Source organism: Anguilla rostrata, chromosome 9 (assembly GCF_018555375.3).
Source record: "Anguilla rostrata isolate EN2019 chromosome 9, ASM1855537v3, whole genome shotgun sequence".
NCBI lineage: Eukaryota > Metazoa > Chordata > Actinopteri > Anguilliformes > Anguillidae > Anguilla > Anguilla rostrata.
Genome location: NC_057941.1, coordinates 46176108 through 46199476, shown reverse-complemented (window position 1 = coordinate 46199476; position 23369 = coordinate 46176108). Strand labels below are relative to the sequence as shown.

The window sequence follows — 23369 nt, the reverse complement described above, 5'->3', positions numbered from 1 at the left end:
GCTGTCGGAAAGGGCCCTCACAAGGCCCCCCCCCCCCCGAAGGTGGAGGTCTGAGAGATTAAAACTTTGAACAAGCGTTGGCCTGGATGCGCCAGGCATCTATAAAAATGCCTGGCAAGGACCATTAACTTGATGGGCGCTCAATGTCTGACTACGTACCGCGGGTTCCAATTTTAAATAGTGAGCTTTCATCGACTTTCCCCATCAAACCGAAAATGAATTTCAGGCTCAGATCAGACGTACTGCGGAGATAAAATTGAAAAGGTAAGCCACCCACCATTATTCAAAGAACACCCCACGGGACACTTTTTATTGAAGATCAGATAGCCCCTACATTATTTTGATGGGGTTTTATCAAATGAAGACCTGGGGAAGATTCCAGATGAACCCAGCTGTTAAAAAAAAAAAAAAGAAAAGTTTTCATCAAAGAGGCAGCTATTTAGGCTATCTAACTTTGTGATTTATAACTTAAGGTTTAGTGGAACCATGGTCTGGTAGCAAATCTTGGCTATAGTGCGGCAAGGCAAATAAGGTCAATAAGGTTGCCCAGGGAGGGAGGGTTTTGAATAGTGCAAAATTGTCACGGTCACGCAAGAGTGACTCATCCACTCAATCTGGTACCTGCAGTCTATCTGTCCCAACTGCTACTTAAACGTGCTCTTCTTGTGTAAGGGCTGTTTAGCTCAGCTAGCAGATTTCAGATGAGAAGACATGGTAGCTGGCAGCACACCCTCTAGCAGAAAGTGTAACGTGACATGACATGACATGACATGATATAAGATAATGACGGGAACAGGCCATTCAGCCCAACGATGCTCGCCATTTTCCAAACTAAATGGGTTGTCTGTGCTCTCCTGTACAGACGGAGGATGATGCGGTGAATGTGATTGGCCGTAAGCAAACAATTATGGCTTAAGGGTGGCTAAGAAAGACAAGGTGAGTCAGGTGGCACAGGCCGCAGAGTGGCTGACTCTTGAGTCATCTGTGTGGGCAGGGGATCGGTCCCTGCCGTGGCCCCCCTCTGAGCTGTCATTGCTTCTCCATTTCAGTAAAAGAAAGAGCAAAACAGTATGAACAGGAGGGCAGGCCTGTCAGCTCTCATTTTTAATAGAAATCAACAAAAAAAGACAAGTGAACCTGGAGCTGTTCTTCAGGTATATATATATACTCTCTGTCACTATGACTTTCCTGTCATAAGCCATCCCTCCATCTTTCTGTGCCATTCTGTGCTCCACATTTCAACAACCTCATCAGGCCAGTGCAGTATTTTCCTTGGACACCAAGCCAGTTATAACAAGCTGCCCCTGTAATAGATATGGAGATCCCTTATAAAGCTAATCTCATAAGATTACAATAAGAAGTATTTTATTGTTTGGATTCTTTATTTCTATTGAACTGGTGAAAGTATTACTGCTGTTCATACAATCTGTCTATGGAGATATGAAGATATGATGAAATTACCATTACCTGGAAGCCATGTTTAATGCATGCTTTTTAAAATAATAGCTTGCTGGTCCGTAGGTTTCTAGCTCGGTGCTATTGGCAGCAGATGTGCGCTGGAACTGAACAAACAGCATGCTTTCTGGCACAACATGCGCATGCTACGCTATGCTACCGACACCAACCGTCTAGCACCTAGCGGGTGGGCGGCTGATGCAGCAGCAGGTTGCACCGCGCTTAGACAAACAAATCTGAGCAGACGAGCTGAGCCGCACCTGATTGGCCTTAGTGGATTATTTGCACCTCACGCTAATGCTCTTCCAGACCGTCAGCCATTAGCGTTGAGGCTGATCGGGAATAGCACAGATTGCCATGGGCAACGGCGCACCGTTAAGGGTGTCTGGCCTGTGCGCGCGGTGGCTGAGCGGATGGTTATTTTGGTATGGCGTCTATCACGCCCGTGGGGTCTGTACTTGTTGTGTTCGGCCTTAAATAACGAAGCCGCGCCCTTGTCAGAAACGCTCCTCTGCCGACGTGACACAGCCCATCTCCTCGGCCGTGAATCTGGAGACGAGGCCGTTCAAATATTTAAAAGGCAAACATTTAAAATTGATGCCCCCCCACCGGTTTCGGCTGTCTGAACAAAGGGGGGGGGGGGGGGGTAGGGTCATCACTCTGAGCCACTGCTGCTGGCTGGTTTTTGTGTTGTGTTGTGTGTGGGAGTGTGTGTGTTTATGTGTGTACATGCATGTGCATGTATTTGTGTGTGCGTGTGTGCACACGTTAGTGCATGTGTATATATGTTTGTGCTGTTCCTCTCATTCTGTAAATGTAAGCTTGTATTTAGGACGTACTCCACTGAAAAAATGAAAGCTTGAACACATTGCCCAGGAGCAGAGAAAAACTGCTAACTTTTCCATGGTAGCTGTAGAGATTATCCAGGCAGGGTTTAATGAAAAAAAAAGGTAGAATTTATTTACTTTTTTACTTCCACTTGGCTCCCCCTCATTGATGCAGAGAAAATAAGTGACGCTTCAGAGGTCAATGGACGATCTCCACATTCCACTGCCTCCTCATTCACTGCTTCACTAGCATTCTCACCTCTTTCTCGCTCTCTTTCTCACCCCTGCTCTCCTGACATCCCACTCCTGATAAATGACCATCGCTGGCACAGGAGTCCCGCTGTTCAGCGTTTGTTGCTAGCTGGAGCTCAGCCCCAGCTGTCCTGTAGAGACAGCCTGTCAGGGTGTGATGGGTAGAGGCCGATCTTACAAACACGCGAGGCAAGGCCCCCCGCGGGGTGAGTTTTAGGAGTTTTGGGTAGCGTGATGACAGTGGAACTCGGTCAGAACGGCCCCACGGGGGGCCCCCACCAGTCTCTTAAAATCACCCCTGGAGACGGGACAGAAAAGCCCTCACCGATGACTCATCTCACCGAGATTCGAAAAGGGAGGGGCAAACCGGGAAGAGGCGAGACTGGACAGACCGGAAAGGCGGAGAAAGGGAGGGTAGAAAAGGAGGAGAGAGAGGGAGGAAGAAGAGGAGGAGGGTAGAGCCCTTGCGCTACTCCCGCACAAAGCCTTTCAAAGCCGCGTGAAAAATACAACGCGAGTGAAACGCTGAAGGTGTTGCTAGGCGCAGTAAGTGCTGGCCCAGCACCGCCCGTAGACCGGAGCGCTCCGACCGCCTTCCACATCAATACCGGTTAATTTCCCCCCCGTCTCAGTGATAATGGGGTTTTTAGCGAGGCGTCAAATGAGCTTAGGTTTTCTCCGAATCGCTGTTCGGCGCGATCGGCTGGGCGCCGGCTCAATCCCGAGATGAACGCGGAGGAGATGGATGAAGGCAGCGGATGCTGAAACACGAGCGGCTTTGCAGACGTCTGCCTGCATGGCTTAGTGAGCACAATATCCGTACATATTTCATATCTGAAGGCCCCATACATACATACAACTATGAAAACACACACACACACACACACACACACACATACATGCATATAAACACATACATACACATACATGCATGCTTAAACATATAGTACATTAGCGCATATACACGCACACAAAATGTGATGAATATTGTTTATCCCTTAGATGCACTACATGGCCAAAGGTATGTGGACACCTGACATCCAACATCTCATCCAAAATTACAGGCATTAATATGGAGCTGGTCCACCCTTTGCTGCTGTAACAACCTCCACTCTTCTGGGAAAGATTTATACTAGATGTTCGAGCATTGTTGGAGGGATTTCTTTCCTTTTAGCCAGAATGGCATTAGTGAGGTTGGGCAATGATTGGGCGATTAGGCCTGGCTCACAGTTGATCCAAATGCTCCCAAAGGTGTTGGGTGGGGTTGAGGGCAAGGCTCTCGACAAAACCATTTCTATATGAACCTCGCTGCGTGCCCAGGGGCATTGTCATACTGAAACAGGAAAAGGCCTTCCCCAAACTTTCGCCACAAAGTTGGAAGCACAGAATTGTCTAGAATGTCATTGCATTAAGACATACCTTCACTGGAACTAAGGGGCCTAGCCCAAACCATTAAAAACATCACCAGACCAAGGGTTGTCCAGATACTTTTGGTTACGTGGTGTATATCCAGAGATATTGTGCCCCCCTGGGTGGCTTGGCATCTGATAAGTGGACACTTGTGTAAACACGTCCATATCTATGTGCTTATCTGTACATGTATGTGTTTGTGTGTCTCTTAATTATACTGCCTATACTAATTATAGTACAGATAGTGTTCCAATGAAAATGGATTGTCAAAAATGTAATTAAGAAGAGTAATCCCATCTCTCACTTTTAATTACACACACACATATAATAGTGCTAGCTGATTCATTAACATTTCTGTATTGCTTGTCCTAGATCTGAATAAATGAGGATCACATAGCCAAGCATTGCAGATAAATTCCATTTTAACAAATTAGGTTTAAATTAAAGCAATTAGACCATAAAATAAATTTTAAAACAGGTGGTGATATCAGCACAGCAAACACAGCACCTGAAAGATGAATTTATTCTGTAGCACAGACTCCCATTTTTCTCAACACTGCCATCTCGTGGGATATTAAAGCATACACACATAGCAATCCTGCAGCACATCTCTGTATCTCTGTATCTCATATAGACACAGTTGTATGAATATACTTATATGTATGTATGCACTTGTGCAATATATATCTGTTCGTAACAGATTCAAAGTTATTACGGTCAGACTCTACGCCGGGTCTTTAATGTAAAGTGCTCTCTGGAAGTGACACTGAGGAAGGTTCTGTGTACTGAGCTTATTAATGATAATAGACTGTTCTGGAGAAATGAACACTTTCCCTTTGTAAAGCTTGACTCTGCAGCAGCCCCCTTCTTCTCCATTCTCCCAGCGCCACCCCCCCCTCAGTAGTCACCCTCCTCCTCTTCCTCCTCTCCCCCTCCATCCTCCCAACGCTGCACCCCTTCAGTAGTTGTCCTCCTCCTCTTCCTCCTCTCCCTCCATCCTCCCAGCGCCCCCCCCCACCCTGAGTAGTTGTCCTCTTCCTCTTCCTCCTCTCCCTCCAGCTTCCCAGCGCTGCCCCCCCTCAGTAGTCATCCTCCTCCTCTTCCTCCTCGCCCTCCAGCTCCTCGGCCTCCTCCTCGGCTGCTCGGCGCTCCTCCAGGGCGGCCTGCAGGGCTTGCTCCTCCTCCAGGCTGGGGTCCAGCGCCTCCGTGATCTCCTCCCCGCTCGGGTACTCGCGCTGGGGCGCCGGGGGCACGGGAGGGGTGTACCCGTCGCCCGAAAACTTCATACCCCAGCCGATGTATATGTTCTCAAACTTCCTGCGTGACAACAGAGTAGAGGGAAGATGTTGATGATGTCACTGTATGCAGACCATGTGGACAACTGTACATGTATAGTGTGTGGGAATACAGTTATCTAAATTAGGCATAGAGATTACTGTATTTACGGTTTATTAATTTTTTGTATGTTAAAATAAATTCTGTTAAAGACCTCCACTAAAATGTTACCAAAAATTTCCCTTGTGATAGTCATTAAAAATAATGCTTCAGACCAATGTTTTCAAAGAAAGAACCATAGCAGTGTTTAGTTTTACATGCGCACACCAGTGCCATAGCAAGAAAGTCATTTTAGGGGGGGAGGAGTCAGGGTTGGGTACAATGGTTTCTCCAGTGGGCGTGAATGTCACGGTGAAAGATTATTCCACAATTTTCTAAGTGCATTTGTATTTTTTTTTTTGGAGGGGGGGGGGGGGGGAAACCCAGGGGTTCAAACCCAACTCCCCCTGGCTTCATTTCCCTTAACAGTAAAGGCAGATTTCTCACAGCTAAAGCACATCAAAGCAAAGCGGTTCCCATCGCTTTCTCCTGAAACAACCGCAGCCACACGGGTTTGAGAGCGCAGACGTGTGAGCCGCGTCCCCAGACTGAGTCACCGAGGAGAACATACGGACGGCCCGGTCGCCTTACTTCCCCGTGGCGTAGGCGTAGGCCCCGGGCCACAGGTTCGAGCGCAGCACGGCGATGGCGAACTGGGGAATGAGGGCGGACGACATCTTGGCGCTCCAGGGGGGGGTGTTATCGATCTCTGGGACACACGGACATACAGTCAAACTGAGCCGAGTGAGGAAATACATCAATCACAGACAGTTTTTCAGGACAGCTTTGGCTAGGCAAGCCTGGTCTTAGAGCGCCAGAGATGTTTCTGTTTTTATTTATTATTTTTTATTTATTTATTTAGTTATTGGATATCGTACTTTTCATGCATTGCATTCAAAATGCTATTTGCTTCACCTGAACCCCTAACTACAAATAAAGAAAATTATTAGACCCTAAAGAAGGCAGTTAGCCAGCTGTTTGCCACTCAGACTGCATATTCAGGCTCAGGCTCTTAATAAGGTCTTGATCAAACTGGGCAGCCATGCCAGGATGGAACAATAGAACAGAAAGGTCTGTGACACTCTGGGATCAGGTTGCCTACCCCCTGCCCTGTGGGATGGGGGGGGCAGGAGGACTCACCTGCATCCTCAGAGAGCGGGGTGAGCAGGGGGGGCCCCACCTCCGGCTCCGGCTCGTCCGGCTCCTCCTCTTTCTCCTCCTCGTCTCCCTCTTCCTCCAAGTCCTCGTCTGCCTTTTCGGCCAGGTTCACCCACACACAGCGGCCCTGACAGAGAGAGATGAGTGGACTGTTACCACGAGCACACAAGGACCCAGAAACACACTGGGATTGGACCTCTTTCCCCTTTAACGCTGAAAGGAGTAAGATCACAAATATGTGATTACAATGTTCTTAACCGAACATTCTAATGCTGATGTAACAATCACTACTGATAATTGAAAGCAATGGAGTTCTAGAACATTGACTTTGAATTTTGAAAAAACATTCTAAAAAAACCTACTCTGCAAAGGGTTCAGCAAATAGGGTATTAGTGTTTTTTTTGTACTTTGATATAGTAAGTAAAAGATTGAGAGAGAGAGACAGAGAGAGGGATAGAAGAAGAAACAGAAATATAGTGAGAGAAAGAGGGAAGCAGACAGAGAAAGAGAGACAGAGAGAGAGAGAGAGAGACAGACAAAGAGAGAGAGAGGTTTAATATGTCCGCTCAGTGTTTCTCAGGGCCCTCTCCTCCAGACCCCGCCCACCTGTTGCAGAATGTGCTGGACGTGATGCACCCAGTTGGCCAGGGACTCCACCATCTCCGGGACGGGAACGCCCTCGAACTCGGGGTTCTCCTCGAAGCTGTCCCGCGCCGTCTCCTCCTCCTCCTCGCCCTCCTCCTCCCCGAACTGGTAGAAGCCCAGGGGGCTGACCTGGGTGCCGGCCGAGATGCGGGCCACCTGGGCCCGCAGGTAGGTGGTCTCGTTGCCGGGGAAGGGCGGGTAGCTGACGACGGGGGCGTCCAGGTCCCCGGTGAAGAAGCGGCGGATCTGGCGGGCGGCGGTGATTTGGGCCGGGGTGACGGGGGGCAGCCGCACCCACGGCAGGCCCGGCTCGCGGCACACGAAGTAGGTGAACTTGTTCACTCCGGTGCGGTTCTCCTCCTTGGGCACCGCGGGGGGCGGCTTGTAGGTGGATTCGGGGAGAGGGTCGATCTGGAAAAGCAGGGATAACAGTCGCACACAACACAAACACACCAGCGTCATCACACTACAGCAACATCCAGCCTTAACCCCAGCACTGGAGTACAGTTCATTTGAATTCAGTCAATTCACACAATTATATTGCTTAAATAAATTCAGTGAAAATAGAATACTAATAGAACACTGCAAGAATATTATAATTGATAAATTCCCAACAGGGAAATAAATGAAAACTACTGCTCCAATGATGATGTCAACTATGTGGTGACCAGCTATAACTGTAATTGTCTTCATTATCACTGTAAAATCAATCTAGCAGTTGTAGGGACACTGTAAAACACTGTCAGTACAGACTGTGCTATCCACCCCATCATGTGGGAGCAATTCGGTGTTCTCTGTACAATAGCTTCAGAAGAGCAGTGCACAGCAGACGAGTTCCATTTTTTCGAGACCCACCGCCTCTTCCGCCTCCTCCTCGTCGTCGTCCTTGGAGCCTCCCTCCTTCTCTTCCTCGTCCGCCCCTTCCTCCTGCGGGCTGTCCTCCTCCTCTTCCTCCCCCTCTCGGAAATCCACCTCCGCCACCAGGTAGTTGGCCCGCGTCCCGAGGATCTTCCCCCAGAAGCGGCAGCTCTGGAGGGGCTGTGAGTCCACCAGCTGCTTGAGGGCCAGGTGGACCCTCTGCATCTCCTCCCTGGCCAGCCCCACCCCGGCCTGCTCCAGGAAGAAGCTCTGCTCGGCCAGGTTGGGAAGGGGCGTCTCCACCTAGGGGAACCACGCCGGGTATTACCTTTTCATCCTACTGCACAGAAACTTAAAAATACAGCTTCAGCAGTGGACTAAGCAGACTAGCTTACAGGGGTGGAGTCACTTCTATAATAATAATAATACATTAGTATTGTATCTTATTTAAATGAAAGTTACAAAGTGCTTCACAGAAAAAAAACATTTAAAACAATGAACAAATAAAATATTAAGAATATTTTAGAACAAATGAGAAATGAACAACAATAATAAATATACATTTATTAAAAATAAATAAAAATATATATTTAAACTAGAAATGCGTACAGGATGTTACAGACGCACAAAAACAAATAAATAAAACTAAATCTTAATTTGCGAGAGCCCTCACCAGCTCTTCCTCCGGCTCGACCTCGTCTCCGCCCCCCCGGGTGAAGAGCGTCTTCTGCTGCTCCGCCAGAACCTGGACGGCGGGGACGGGGGGCGTGTCCCGCAGTGTGCTCTGTTTGTCCCGCATCCCTGCCCGCTTCACCTCCAGGCTCATGTCCTCAATGATATCGACCGCGTTTTCCGGACGCTCGTCCATCACCTTGCAAAGTACGCGGACCAGGTGGTCGTAGCTGACGGGTGTGAGGACAGATTGGGAAGCTTAATTCTCATCACAGTCAATGGACATCTTCAAATCTGACACAGGTTCAGTGAGCTATGGAACAACTGTTGCCACATTAACGCGTTAACGGTTTATCGAGGGGGATTCAAAGTTGCTCAAACTATGCCAAAATAATTTCTAAGAAACAGCTCGTGAAGTAGAAAAGTTAATTGTCAATGTAGGACGTGTAAAGTAGGCCTAACAATAATATGCTGTTACTTTTCAAAATAATGACTGCGCTGATTTAACTAACGTGAATTGACTTAAAGCCTGGCACCGTTTATGGGCAGATGGCTGATATAGTGAACTGAAGGATTAGCACGATAACCTTCAGGAAACACGAGGGTAAACTTGAATACTGTGCAATTCAGCACCAGACAGCACTGCTTCAGGTAGAGTTTCGCTGATACAAAATTAAGGTACAAACATGTATTTTAGTTCACAAGACATTGCCTTTGCCAATTTAACCACAATAAGTAATAGTCATCCCATTGTTTTTGGTAACGTAGATGCGGTTACTCACAGGTTGAGGTTTGACTTCGGGCTGTTCTTCAGCATGAAGGCTTTGAAACAAATCGCCGCCTGTTCCGTGGGATTATGCGGCACGTCCTCTGACTGCTCCATCCTTTGCTTTTCTTGGCGATCTCTAAAAAGTTTATTGGTTTTTCCTAACTGACGTTAAATAATTTGGAAGGTAAACAACTAACTTAGCTCGTTCAGCCACCCAACATGTGAACATGCCAATTAACGTTAAATCGCTAACAAGCACGCTAAAGAAGGACCGCCCTACCTCGATCGTTGTAAATATCTAATTTGGTAGCTATGGTTTAATAACGTTAGTTTACAGCGTTTCTGTGCGCTTTATCTGGATAGTTAACCACTTTATTTCAGTGAGCTTGCAGATCGTTTCTTGGCGTTACAGACGTTCATGAGCGCTGTTTCTCTTGCAGTGGTAGTTAGGGCAAACAAAGCGGTTGCTATGTGGCAGGAGCGCAGGTTGTGCTTCGTGGATTGGCCACTTCAAAGACGGTGACCAGCGTGTTCAGTGGAAAGCGATATGTGGACACAGCGTCGGGACGAGTGATAATATTTAACGAATAGCACCGCATACATAATATCACCGAGCCCACATCTTGACGCACATTATTACCTTCCCGTCGTTTCTCATTATTATTTAGTGATTTTCGTAGCTTCTAAACCAGCGATGAACGGGGCTGGCGATTGTTAATAATCAAAGCGAGGGTTTATAATCAAAACACGCGCTTAGCAAATCTCCATCTGTGATACTAGTAAACGAATAACTCCACGAATCTAGTGATAAAAGTGTTTCTTTCAGGAGCAAAACTCTAAAGAGCATTATGCATACGTCAACTAAGCCGTCATTGAAACTCAAATCCACATAATTAGTCCCGTTTATCCTTACATATAGCTGTATTACATGAGATTATTTGAATGTTATGTTGTTGTGTGTGTGTTTTGCTGCTGTGTTTTGCAATTCAACATTTCCTTGACAAAATAAAATTATTTGCTTCAGCTTCATACCATCTGTATAGACAGGTGAATAACGTTTACTAAAAATGCAAGTATCTCTAAACAAGGGTGTCTAATAATAAAAATCACAAATTCAAAAAGGATATTAAATTTCCTTTAATTCTCTTTCAAAGAATACCTTCTGTTCCAAGCAATCAGTCAACTTCTTCCTCCAAGACAAAATACAAACCTAGAAATCTAGAAAGTTACCTCTCAGCTTTCTCTGATACACAAGGGAGTTTTATGACATTACTTATTTTAGTTTTCGAAAAAAGAAAAGCTTGTTTCCCCATGGCTTGAATTTCTGCAGCTCGTCCTTATTCCAGATCTTCAGCAGCTCAATCTTTGTGGACTCCACACACACCAGTGTATCCTTTTTCCTTTTCTCCACCCTTTGCGACGCTAAAGCTACTCGGTACTGTCCTCAGGCGATCATTCTGGATCGCCAGCCTCAGTCTCTGCCTCCACGTTACTCTCTTCCATGGGCTCTTTCGATTGGTCGGCTTCCTCAGGAGGCTCTGCTACGCCCTCTTCCATTGGCTCGTCGGCCTTCTCCACGGGGGATGGGGCGGAGATCTCCTCGGGTTCCACCGATTCCTCCTGGTGAAGGAAGCATTCGCTTTTATCTAGTTCACATTTTCTCTGCTTGCATTCCTCATTTTCTGACAGAAGGCCGGCAGTTTAACACACGCCCCTCTGCTTACCTGCGTGACGGCTTCAGCGGGGTTGTCTTGGGCAGCGACAGGGGCGGGCTCTCCCTGCTCCATTGGCTCCTCCTCCTCCTCCTCTTCCAGATTAGCTGGACATGGCTGCTGGGGTTGGGGTTGGGGTTGGGGTTGGGGCTCAGGGGTGGTGGCCTGCAACACCGGGGCTGGTTCCACTGCTGGGGGCGGGGCGGGCACTGCCACTGGCACTGGCACTGACACGGGCACAGGCACTGGCACGGGCACAGGCACAGGCACTGGCGCTATGCTAGGCGGCTCCATCTGAAGCGCAGGGGGGTGAGAAGAACGATTAGAGGCCGAGAATAACAAAATGGTTCTGACAGGTGCGATACGGCAGTGTCTGCTGCTGTACTCATTAGCAGCTGAAACGGAGCGGACCCCGACCTTACTGCATGCGTTTGGGAAGCACCCCGCCGACTTTCTCACCTCCCGTTCCTCCGGCTCGACGACCTCCGGCTCCTGCCTGGTGTTGGCCTCCAGCACCGCCATGACGGAGGCGGGGATGTGGGCTTGCTGGAGGAGCAGGAGGAGGGAGGGACAGAGTGAGAGACCAGTCTTAGAGAAAGACACTGTGAATGAGCCAGCTCTAATTCTGGGCGACGGACAGAGTCGCATTTATGATGATGAGACTGTTAGAGCACGCCGGAGAGCAAGTGCATAGCTAGTACTTTTTAATTCGTAATCAGGCCCCAGCTTATTCCGTTAGGATGATGACGTTGATGTTGCTGCTTATTATTATTATAATATTTATTATTACTACTTTTAATTATTTTATTGACTGTGTTTTTTGTATGCTTTGGCAATACAATGCATTGTGCTCGTCAACGTAATGAAGCAGATTTGAAAATGGCTGTGCATTGGGGACAGTTAGACGAGTTGAAGAACAGTTAGACCGAGAACACTGCTCAAGACTCAGGCCTGCATTCACAAAGTGCTTCTGAGTGGGAACCCTGATCTAGGATCAGTCAGCCCTTGACCGCATCAGAACCTCATCCATTTATAGCCAAGAGGCTGAACTGATCCTAGACCAGCTCTCGTACTCCGAGGTGCTGTGGGAATACGGGCCTCAGACTCATCTCAGCCAGCTGTAGAGACGCGGTGTGGGGAGCAGGAGGAGGAGGAGGAGGGGTGCGGACGGCAGGCCGCAGGGCCAAGAGCAGGTTTTTTTTCGGGGGGGTACCTGGTGGGGGGTGAAGGAGTGCACGTGCTGCAGCAGCGGCTCCCTCATCTCGGGGCAGCGCTCGAACACGCTGCTCAGCTGGGGCGGGGGCAGCTGCAGCAGGACGGTGAAGGACTGCGGCTTGGTGCGCTGGCAGCACTTGACGAACCCCTCCCACACCTTGGGGTACTTCCACACCTGCAGGCCGGGGGCACAGAGAGCCGCCTCTTACCAAAAAACACTTTCATCACCCAGCTGGGCGCTACATGCTAGCAGGTTTGTTTAGCATGGTTTAAGGCCTGAGGACAGGATATGTACTTACATAACCCCTGAAGCTGACCACGATAAAAAGAACCCTCATTTTGTTTTCAAATGTGATGTGACCCCAGACATTGAAAGGGAGCGGGGTTAGCATGATGCTGAAGAGAGCAAATAGCTTGTGTGTGTGTATACGTGTGTGCCTGTGAGTGTGTGAGGGGATGAAGTGGGGCAGCTTGTTCCTGAGTTCTTGCTTGTGCTTGTGTATGTACGTGTGCGTGCGTGCATGAGTGTGTGAGGATTAGGTGAGATAGAATGTTCCTGACTTTCAGCTTGGGCGTTCAGAAGCGTGTACGCGCGTCAGCGCGCGCCCCTGCGTGCGTACGGACGGGGCCGCGGCCGCTGACCTGCTTGGGGATGAGGCGGGCCAGGACGTTCATGACGAAGCCGCCCAGCCGCGGGTACATGGTGAGGGACTGGATGACGGTGCGCATGAGCAGCATGGGCAGCGGGCTCTGCTCCATCAGCTGCTGCATCACCACCGCCAGCACCTCCGACGTGTATACGTTCTTCTCCCCGAAGCACAGGTTCGTGGCTGCAGACACACACACACACACAGCACACACACACACCGAGGTGAGAACTCACAGAGCGCTGCAGGGCTTCGCATTTATAACCTGGGTCCTGTGATGTCACAATGGGAACTATGACGGGAGCAGTGGGCGGAGAGGGAAAAGGGGGCGGCCAATGGGAAGCGCTCGGTTACCCTTGATGATGGACTTCATGTCGCACTTGGTGGAGTCGATGTTGTGCAGGGCGACCAGGAGCTCCCCGGGGGTGAGGGGAGACATGGAGGAGCTGCCCTCACCTGTGGGGAGGAGAGAGGAGGTGGGGAGGGGAGAGGAGGTGGGTGGGGGGGGGACTGTGGCATTACCTCCTCACGCTGCATGGACTGGTCTTTAGCTCATATAACAGCACTTAACACAGAACACACGCATTAGCCAAACATACACAGCTACACCACACAAACATGTCCACATTTCACATTTATACCTAACATCATTGCCCTTTTAAAATAATACATTTTTATTCTGTTACAGACAGAGAGACACACAGACAGACACGCACACCCTTACATGCCATTTTCACTGAACTGAAAACATTCTGCATATTTAACGTGTTAATAAAAGCTATCGCCTCCGGCCGTTGGAAGACATCGTGCCCTTACTGTGCTGCGTGCCCAGCAGGCGGTTGAAGACTTCCTTCACCACGATGGGGTTGAGTTTGATGAGTTTGGGCAGGGCCTGGATCACCTCTTTCTGCACAGATGAGACGAGCGGGCAGACAGCGTCAGAGAAACGGTCCTTCCAGCAAACTTCCAGTCGAGCAAGGACTTAAAATAAGCTCAACCACCATGCAGACAGCAAGGGTAGCAGTTCCCAAGCTGGGTCGTGAGACAGCTTAAAATGGCTTATGTGGAAAAAGTAACTCTCCGTACTTTACTAGATATTATAGTCTTTCCACAGACAGACCATTTAAACACTGCACTAGTTACAGAACACATGCAGCTGAGTTAGTTACACATCTGAATTCCATGTCTAAAGATCTTTTAGGCAAAGTTGTGTGCTACAGACAGAAATTTGTTCAGTAAATGGGCTCAGAAGGTTGAGGGGCCACTGAGGGAGAGGCATAGAGGGCGAGGAACTGATCATGATACCACAGAGTTTCAGACTGATACAGACTGCAAAGGACAGTGGGATAGGAAGGGTGCAGGGCTCATCCTGACCTTCTCCAGTCCGTTGATGACGGGGATGAGGAACCGCACGTCCGGCACCCGCTTGTGGTACAGGTCCCTCACCCTCTCCACCAGCTCCGGAGAGGGAGGCACTGGAACACAGCGCAGGCCGTCAAAACCACACACGCACACACACACACACACATACACGCACGCACACACACGCACACACAAAGTATTCTGGAGTGAGATTCTAATCTCAGTCCACACTGTCAATAGCACTGCAATGTAAACATGGTGTTCAAAGTCACACAGTCTGCGCTAGCGACCGGTAGGCCACGCCCCCTTCAGAACCCCAGTGTTGTGATATGGTGGGTGGGCGGGGCTTCACACATGAGTGGCAGGCGAGGGCACGGCGCTGTACCTTTGTCTGTGAGGATGTGCAGGCAGCGGGTGACCAGAGTCTCCGCCCCCTTGGGACAGTTCTCCACCAGCAGGAGCAGGTCGGGAGAGTTCATCCCCATGCCCCGTATCTGCAGAGCAGAGAGCGAGCGTTCTCAAAAACACACACCTGCCTACTGTGCTCCTGCAGCAGGAGAGGCGATATAACAGAGCTGAAACACACACAGGCGTCTCTACACTGCTAAGGGACAAAGACTGCAGGAAACACGCAACACAAACAAAACAGGAAGTGACAGAAGGAAAAGAACACAAACAAAACAGGAAGTAACAGAAGGAAAAGAATAAAAACACAAAAGGAAGTGACACTAGGAAAAGGAAATGGAAACAGTGTTACATTTCCTCTTTATCGCCCCACTTTGTTTTACCACTGGGTCACATTGCGTAAGTTTGAGGAGGCGGAGTCAGGCGCAGGGAGGGGGAGGGGAAGGGGGAGGGGCGTACGGGCTGCTCGATGACGCGCAGCACGGTGCGCTTGATGTCGGCGATGGCCTCGGTGTAGACGGACGCCAGCTCGTGGACCAGCCTGTGGTTGAGCGGCAGGAGGGAGAGGTAGAGGTACAGGCACTGCCTCACGGTCTCCTCCGTCCAGGGAGAGGCCACCTCTGCAGGGGAGGGAGGGAGAGAGAGAGAGACAGAGAGAGAGAAAGAGAGAGAGGTAGATAGAGAAGAGGATGGAGAGAGAGAAAAAGCGAGAGAGAGAGAGAAAGAGAAAGGATAGTTAGAGAATAGAATATTTTTCCCTATTTTCTCAAAAATAGTTAAAGTAGGGGTTTTTCTCTGCTATTATTCCCTTGGAAAAATATTCACTGTGAGCTACTGTGTGTCACAAAAATAAAGAGCGACTCTCTGATTGGTTGGTGAGTTGATTGACAGATAGATAGATAAATGAGGAGACCCAGCAGGCCCTCACCTGTGTCCTTGTCGGCTCCGAAGAGCAGAGAGGGGGGGTTGGGGTGCACCAGCAGCTGCATGTAGTTGAGGGCGAACTTCTCGATGTAGTCCCTGAGCTGGTCCTTCTCGTACATGCGCTTGATGAAGGTCAGGGCGTTGGAGCGCACCTGGACACACGGACGTGGCGACGCAAAAGTTAAAGCGCTAAGTGTGCTCCAAGCACACTCCCTACAGGCCCAGCTATAGGGCTACTGCTGCTGCCTGCACTCACACAAGCAGTGGGCTTCCGCCTACATTTCCCATCATGCACAGGGGCCACATCGCTTCTCATCAGAACTCGTACTGTATCACCGATTACACCAAGAACACCAGCGCACAAGTGCTGTTAATACATTTATACAAACAACACATCCTTTTTTCAATTAAAATAAACATATGCGAGAAACACTGTAAAAAAACAAATCGACGCTACTGTGCCAATCAGGAAGAGAGGGACAAAGGGGAGAGAGAGAGGGAGGGGTGAAGGAGGGAGAGAGGGGCGGGGAACAGAGTGGTGGCGGTGACCTTGTCCTTGTCGTGGGAGCTGAGGTCCAGCAGGACGTGCAGGTACTGGAACTGCCTGGAGGGGCGCTTCACGATCAGCTCCTTCAGCGTGGTCATGCCCAGGTACACCCGTGACTGCAACACAACGCGCCTGTGCTCAGCGTGTGTGTGTGTGTGTGTGTGCGTGCGTGTGAGCACGTGTGTGTGTGTGTGTGTGTGTGTGTGTGCGTGTGTCTGTGTGCGCACGTGTGCGTGTGCATGTGCTAGTGTGTGTGTGTGTGTGTGTGTGTGTTGTGGTATATGCATGCGTGTACGCCGCAGAATGAAAGCCAGCCTGACCTCGTCCTCACAGTAGCGCCGAATCACTTCCAGAGCGGACTCTGTGATAAGAGGAGCCTCCAGCACCAGCTTAGTGAACAACCTGAGAGAAAGAAAGAGAGGGGAAAGGAGAGGGAGACAGATGGAGGGAGAGAGGAGGTGTGTGAGAGAGAGAGAGAGAGAGAGAGAGAGGGAGAGAAAAAGAGGGGAGACAGAGAGAGAGAGAGAAAGGGGGAGACAGATGGAGAGAGTGAGACTCCAGGTCGCAGGGAGCGCAGCTATAAAGGGCAGGCTCCTCCCTCCCCCCCTTGGCCCTCCCTCCCCTCCCTGCCCTCCTCCCCTCCTTGGCCCCTCCCTCCCCTCCCTTGGCCCCTCCCTCCCCTCCCTTGGCCCCTCCCTTCCCTCCCTCCCCTCCTTGGCCCCTCCCTCACCCGTCCCTCTGCTCGGGCTTCTCCTGCAGGCCGGACAGCAGGGTGATCAGGCAGTGGTCGTAGCTGTCCAGGCAGCCGTTGGGCAGCTGGCTGAGGTAGGCGTTGTACTCCTGGTACAGCAGGGAGAAGGCCAGGTCGCTGCGCGAGCGGATGTCCTCCAGGACGAAGGCCAGCACCTCGTCCTTCATCGCCCCCTCAAACTGCGTCACCAGGCGGGAGAGCAGTTTCACGCGGACCTGGGCGGGGCGGGGCGGGACGGGGGGGCGTGGCACGGGCGTGTCAATCACGGGAGGAAACTCCCAATAAGGTCTCGCATGATGGCTAAAAGCAAAGCTGTTAATGTCTGCCTACTCAGGAAGACTGCATTATTTAAAGAGCAGCTCTGATAGATTAGCAGGCAAGTATCCAGGTGAGCTTAGCGTTGCCTTGGCTCCAGGCCTGACTTACGTGGGCCATCCCACTGCGCGCGACGGCCTTCTCCGATTGGAGGATGCGTTTGACGGCCATGTTGGTCAGTTTCTCCATCTGGGCGTCCGCCAGGGGCTGCATCACGTCGGCCAATCGGAACACTTTCTTCCGCCCGCTTGCACCGGGGGCTCTGAAAAGGGGGGGCGGAGTCAGTTTATAAGATTCGGACTCTCAGCTCTCACGTTATAACAACACAACAAACAGCCTTCTTGCGAACATGTCCTTCTGTGTCGGCCATCTTGGGAGACTCACTTGGTCTGCGTGGAGGGCAGGATGGGCTCAGGCATCCTCTTCACCATGGCGACCTGGGGGCTCTCCTCGGCGACCTCCGATTGGCTCTTGCCCCCGTAGGCCCCCACCACGGAGATGGCCTGGCCCATGGACACGGACGACACCCTACGCTTGATGAGCAGGTCTTTGGAGGCAGACAGGGTCTCTGTCGCCGCCTCCAGCTCCGCCGCTTCCTTCCCAGCATCCTCCTCTCTTGCCTTGCACTGCTCCAGCCCTGAGGCGTAGAGGGTTTAGAAGATATTAGAGTATAATAATAATAATAATAACTAATAATAATGATATAAACAACAACAAAAAACAAAAACAATAATAACAAAACAATAAGACCAACAGACAACAACAACAATAATAATAATAATAATAATAATAAAACAACAAAACAGTAACAAAACAACAAAATAATAAATAATAATTAAAATAATAACAATAATAATAATATTGCACCTTTCCAAATCTCAATGTTTTTTAAAATGAAGAGTGGAGGAGCTCACTGCAACTACCAACATGCGGGACACGCCTGGGTAACACGTGGCAGCCATTTTGTTCCAGAACATTCCCCACTCATACTCTATCCCGGCCCTGCCTCTGCTCCCCTCCTGCGGGCCGCCTCACCTGGCCCAATCCCAGCGGAGGTCATCTGAGTGGCCATGAGGCGCGCCAAGTGTTTAATTTGGGCGTCGGTGCCGGCAGACTCCACCGGGGTGTAGGTGGCCTGGAAGGAGGCCGGCATGGCGTCGGGCAGGTAGACCATGCTGATCAGCACCTGGACGCAGAGGGACCCCCCCGGTCACAGAGTTAGGCACAGGTAAAATTCAAACGCTTTGCCTGCACCACCAATCCACTTTTCCAAGCTCATGCAAAGATTTACTACTCTGAATTCAATAAAACATATAACCAACGATGCAATATCAAAACAGACTACATATCCCTGAAATTAACGCAGTCTCAGTATTAGCTCAATGGGTACCAAACTCCTATAATCTACTCTTATAATATATATAGTTCCTGGTCCAGGGTTAGTTCCCAAGTTCTTTGAAGAAGTCTGTCAGAGTTCATTTTCAAGACATTTAGTGCTAATAAAAGGTGTGTGATAATATTTATTTCTACATCTAAGACCTTACAAACCTTTTTTTTTAGGAGAGTGGTAACCTGCAGTAGCAAATGCAACAGAATTCTATAAGCAGGATCAGGGTCAAATTCATTGGAGTACTGGAGTACCCAGCATACCCCGCCCCCCCCCCAGCCCCCAGGCTCTCACCAGGTTAGCCACGTTCTCGGGGGACAGCAGCGGGAGCAGGAACTCGGCGGTCAGGTCGATGGCGGACTGCGTCCCCGGGACGGACGAGGGCTTGGGGGCCAGCGCCGGGGCGGGCTCTTCCTTATCTTCATCATCCTCAATGAGAGCGGGCTCTGAGAACACGACACCAATAAGCAAACGCGCTTCCATTTGCTGCTCATTCACCTTTCTCCCCGAGTCTCACCTACCACTCATCTGTGGTCTACCAACCACTCACTAACATGGTGGACCACTTAATGCCATCATCTGCACAAGTGACTATGTACAGCAGGGAACATTATCTGAATGTGTGCCCTCACTGGTGTATTTCAAATTAACATATTGTTCTAAACTTTCGATGTTCATTATTACACAAGTAGTGCATAACAGTAGACCAAGAAATTAATGGGTAAATAAACAACCTGCAGTACCCCATGACAAAACATACGCCAAGGCTCCCATGAAAGTAAGTCAAGGGCTACCTGACTTCTACAGAAGCACAGACGGACTCCCCAGTGGCTGATGAACAGCGGTAGAGAAATGAATGTTCAACCCAGTGACCTGTCTGCCTGGTTAGCAAACGCAGCACACACTGAAGCTAATGGTCCAACACAAAGCTAATGGTCCAGCCCAAGGTTTTTTCTTCTGGGCACATTTCCCTGGCTTTGCAAGGACAGTGGGATACAGAAGCGCTTCCCATGACTTTCCCATGACGTTCCAGGACAGAAACGTTCCTGGGGAATGTTCCGGAAGGCGGTAGGCGGGGCGCGCTCACCCATCTTGATCTTCTTGCCCTCGGCGTAGGGCTCGTGGCGGGCGCGCTTGCGCTGGTCGCGGGGGGCGGGCGTGCAGCGGGCGATGTCGCTCTGCGCCATGCCCAGGTCCAGCAGCAGCGTGCCGATCTGCCCCTGGAACTCCACGCTGCACGGGTGCCGCAGCACCGACACCAGGTGCAACTTCAGGTTCTTGCGCACGCTGCTCACCTGCGACTTGGCCAGGGTGGGGGGCAGGTTGGCTGGGGGGGAAGGAAGGATCAGACTGTGAGCCAGACTGACTGATCTGGGATCTGCCAATAACACATACAGAACATCCCAACGAGCCATAAAGACTGATCTAGGATCTGCTTTTAGGACTACAGAAAGTCAGAGAAATCAAAGAACCTGATCTGGGATCTCAATGTAACCTCAGTGTAACACACGCAGCCCACTCCCAAGGGCTTCCAGCACTGTGCCTCTGTCCCGTGGTCGTGGACGGTACCCGAAACTCACCGTGCAGCGTCTCGTAGGCCTGCACCACCTTGGACATGAACATGGGCCGTTGCCGGGCCAGCGTTGCCAGGGAGCCCAGCGCGGTGGTCAGGTTGATGCTGGAGATGGCCGGGTGCACCATGAACTTCAGCAGCTGCTCCAGGGCCTGCTTTCCCTCCTCACACAGCGTATCTGAACAGGAACACAGACACATAGTATACCTATACTACACCTATACTACAGGGTAAAGACACTGACACACACAGCACACCTATACAACAGCAGGGTAGATACTGACACACATATACACACCTATACCACAGCAGGGTAGACACTGACACACACATAGTACACCTATACCACACCTATACCACAGCGGGGTAAAGATACTGACACACACAGCACACCTATACCACAGCAGGGTATATACTGACACACATATACCACACCTATACCAGAGCAGGGTAGATATTGACAAACACATAGCAGACCTATACCACAACAGGGAAGATGCGGACACACATAACACACCTATACCACAACAGGCTAAAGATAATGGCACACACATAGCTCACCTATACCACAGCAAGGTAAAAACATTGACAGAGACACAATCCCAGCATTAGCCATAATGAGCAAAGCTGACCCAGGACCAGCAGGGCTACGTCCCCTCTCACCATAGCGGATGTAGGAGTGGTCCCGCGGGATCTTGTCCAGGCTGATGTCGCCCTCCTGCCGGCGGGGCGTGTCAGAGTCGGGCGTCCGGGGTGACAGGGTGATGATGAGCGACTCGGTGAACTTGATGGCGTGGGTGCGCACGCCATCGTTGTCCGAGTCCAGGAGCGCCAGCACGTCCTCCTTCATCTGCGTCACCATGTCCCAGCATGCCTCCTGCATGTCCGACACCGCCTTGGAGCGCACCAGCCACTGGCGCACGGGGAGAGCGCGGTCAGAGCATCCCCGCCACTCTGCTGGCGTCTACGTGACCGTTCGCTCAGCCATTACGCAGAGGCTAACAGTGAGCTCACAGGCCAATGTAGCCAATTACTGGAAAAGTATGCTCTATTCTGCTAAACATGCACTGCTCTGCTAAATGCTAACCGCATTTATAGGGTCTTGGGCATTAAGGCGACTGTTTTGTCACCCAGACATTGTGTGTCTGGAATATAAGTTACAGTTTATGATATTAGTGTCTGGAAATCTGATTGGTTCTAGCAACTCTTGTCGCATACGTATAAAACTACCAATGAATATGAGATCAACCTATACAACACCATGATCTTTCATAAGTGACTTTGAATTAATTTATTAGCAAAGCACACCCCCGAAAGTTTGACAGACATCTCGCATCCAAGCGTAAAATGTACAGTCTCACAGTACAGTAAAGCTGCGAGCCTCACAAGTAGCTTTAGACACCCTTTGATGACATCAGAGGAGGTGGGAGACCTGCATATCCTGGTCTTGCTGCCACATGTTGTTGCCAGGTGACAAAACCCCGCCTCCCTGTTAAGGTTACGGAGCGGACAGGAAGTGAGGCCGCGCCGCGCCGTCTGCGTACCTGCAGGGCCACTTTGTAGAGCTGAGTGAGGGTGAGGATGGCCTTCTTCACCACGTTCACGCTCTCGTCCTTCAGCAGCATGTTCAGGTTAGCGATCAGCTTCAGCAGAAGCTCGTTATCTCGCTTGCTGAAAACACAAGGCAATTCGCACCGGTTTCAAATGGTTAATACCGTACCCATCACTTTAAATCGCTGAGGGAAAAAAAAAAGAAAATAAAAGCAATCGATCTGTCACTTCGCGATAAGCGATTGGGTCTATGTACATACCAAGCTTCCTCTATGAATCCAATCACAAATTTTCGGACTTCTATCGATTTATCGGTCTGGAATGCTATGATCTCCTGCAAAAAGAGCAAAGGGATTACTGTGTTTCTTGTCATATAGCACTGCTGTTGCAAACAGTGTAAAATGCACTGTACTTACATCCAAGAAATTGTCAAGCAATGAAGGGTCCTTATTAATGATGAGCTCCTGAACCTGTATGGTGACAGGAAACAGTTTCACTGTAGGGAACGTTCATCATGAAACATTTGAAAATACTAAACGTGAACTGGAGTGACCAGTACTTTTCTCCATTGCATTTCAAGCTGACCAACAGCCAAAGTCTTGCTATTCCATTCCATTCCATCTCATGATGTGAAATATTTCAAGACAGTTGTATCAAGGCATTATCAAGGCAGTGTTCATCAAAGCCAGTGGAAAGTGAGACACACACCTGCTTCAGGACAGTGAGCTTGTTCTCTGTGGAGATTAGAGCAGCCTGGTTCAAAAGATCCACCACCTGTTGAGTGGGCATGAAAACAGACGTTTTCATGAGAGTTGAAACGGCGCGCACAACTGTACTGCCGATTAAATCGATTGTGGCTTGTGCTGCGACAGTACCTTTTCACTGGTGGTCATGTCGATAGCTGTGTCTTCTTCCCCAGTGAAAAACTGCGAGGCCACGCTGGTCCTCACGCCCGTACCACCTTCCCCGCTGCCCGACGCCATCCTGGCTCGGAGCTGTCACCGGCCGGGGAGCACTTCGGTGGATCTGCTAAACATTGAAAGATCTCCAAGCATTAAGATCTCCACTATGCTTTTGGCACTGACAGGGAAATTTCAACACAGCATTAATGTTTTATTTGTCCGTCCCACAAATCTGCACCAATAAAAGTGCATTCGAAATCTACATTTATCAATGAAACAATCTAACAGACTAATAAACCTACGACAATTTTTCACTTTTATTTGGGGGTAGAAATGAGTGATAAATAATTCATTTTGATAAATAACCGAATAATAACTTCCCAAAAATTATTATTATACGGCCAGGCTAAAGTAGCTAGCTACATAGGGAGCCGGTTGGACTACGTCGTTAGGTTGGCCGATAGGCAAAAGTATTTTTCTAACAACCTAATTAAAATTTAAAGGGCAAAGCAAAATCTAACCATCTTACCCAAGGCAGATCGTGGATTGCTTTCAAGAAAAAGCTTTGAAATACAACTGTTTTAGGGATAACAGGCTGCTAGGAACGCGCCATATTGATTTGGACACAACCGGAACAGGATGTATATAGTTTTTAAAG

The 23369-nt window shown here is 49.7% G+C and overlaps 2 protein-coding genes across 3 annotated transcripts; both read right to left on the bottom strand.

Moving 5' to 3' along the window:
• Positions 1 to 4962: 4962 nt before the first annotated feature.
• rsph4a (radial spoke head component 4A) lies at positions 4963 to 9936 on the bottom strand. Its single transcript, XM_064352499.1, has 7 exons — positions 9434 to 9936; positions 8653 to 8881; positions 7977 to 8282; positions 7083 to 7532; positions 6459 to 6603; positions 5910 to 6027; positions 4963 to 5261 (listed from the first exon to the last, which is right to left on the bottom strand). Exons 1-7 carry the CDS (start codon positions 9532 to 9534, stop codon positions 5024 to 5026), a joined length of 1587 nt encoding a protein of 528 aa, XP_064208569.1. The 5' UTR covers positions 9535 to 9936; the 3' UTR covers positions 4963 to 5023.
• Positions 9937 to 10541: 605 nt separating this feature from the next.
• Positions 10542 to 23369, bottom strand: sympk (symplekin). Of its 2 annotated transcripts, none has more exons than XM_064352496.1 (27): positions 23241 to 23369; positions 22685 to 22838; positions 22518 to 22583; positions 22226 to 22279; positions 22070 to 22143; positions 21803 to 21929; positions 20922 to 21171; positions 20266 to 20436; positions 19773 to 20012; positions 18980 to 19131; positions 18334 to 18484; positions 17683 to 17935; positions 17410 to 17560; positions 16963 to 17198; positions 16553 to 16634; positions 16235 to 16348; positions 15690 to 15837; positions 15221 to 15381; positions 14742 to 14850; positions 14369 to 14469; positions 13811 to 13901; positions 13349 to 13450; positions 12990 to 13177; positions 12346 to 12522; positions 11592 to 11678; positions 11145 to 11426; positions 10542 to 11040 (listed from the first exon to the last, which is right to left on the bottom strand). In XM_064352496.1, the coding sequence occupies exons 2-27, from the start codon at positions 22790 to 22792 to the stop codon at positions 10873 to 10875; spliced, it is 3843 nt and encodes a 1280-aa protein (XP_064208566.1). In that variant the 5' UTR covers positions 22793 to 22838; positions 23241 to 23369; the 3' UTR covers positions 10542 to 10872. The 2 variants fall into 2 exon arrangements, with proteins under 2 accessions (XP_064208566.1, XP_064208568.1); XM_064352498.1 differs by having other exon boundaries at positions 22685 to 22835; positions 23241 to 23357.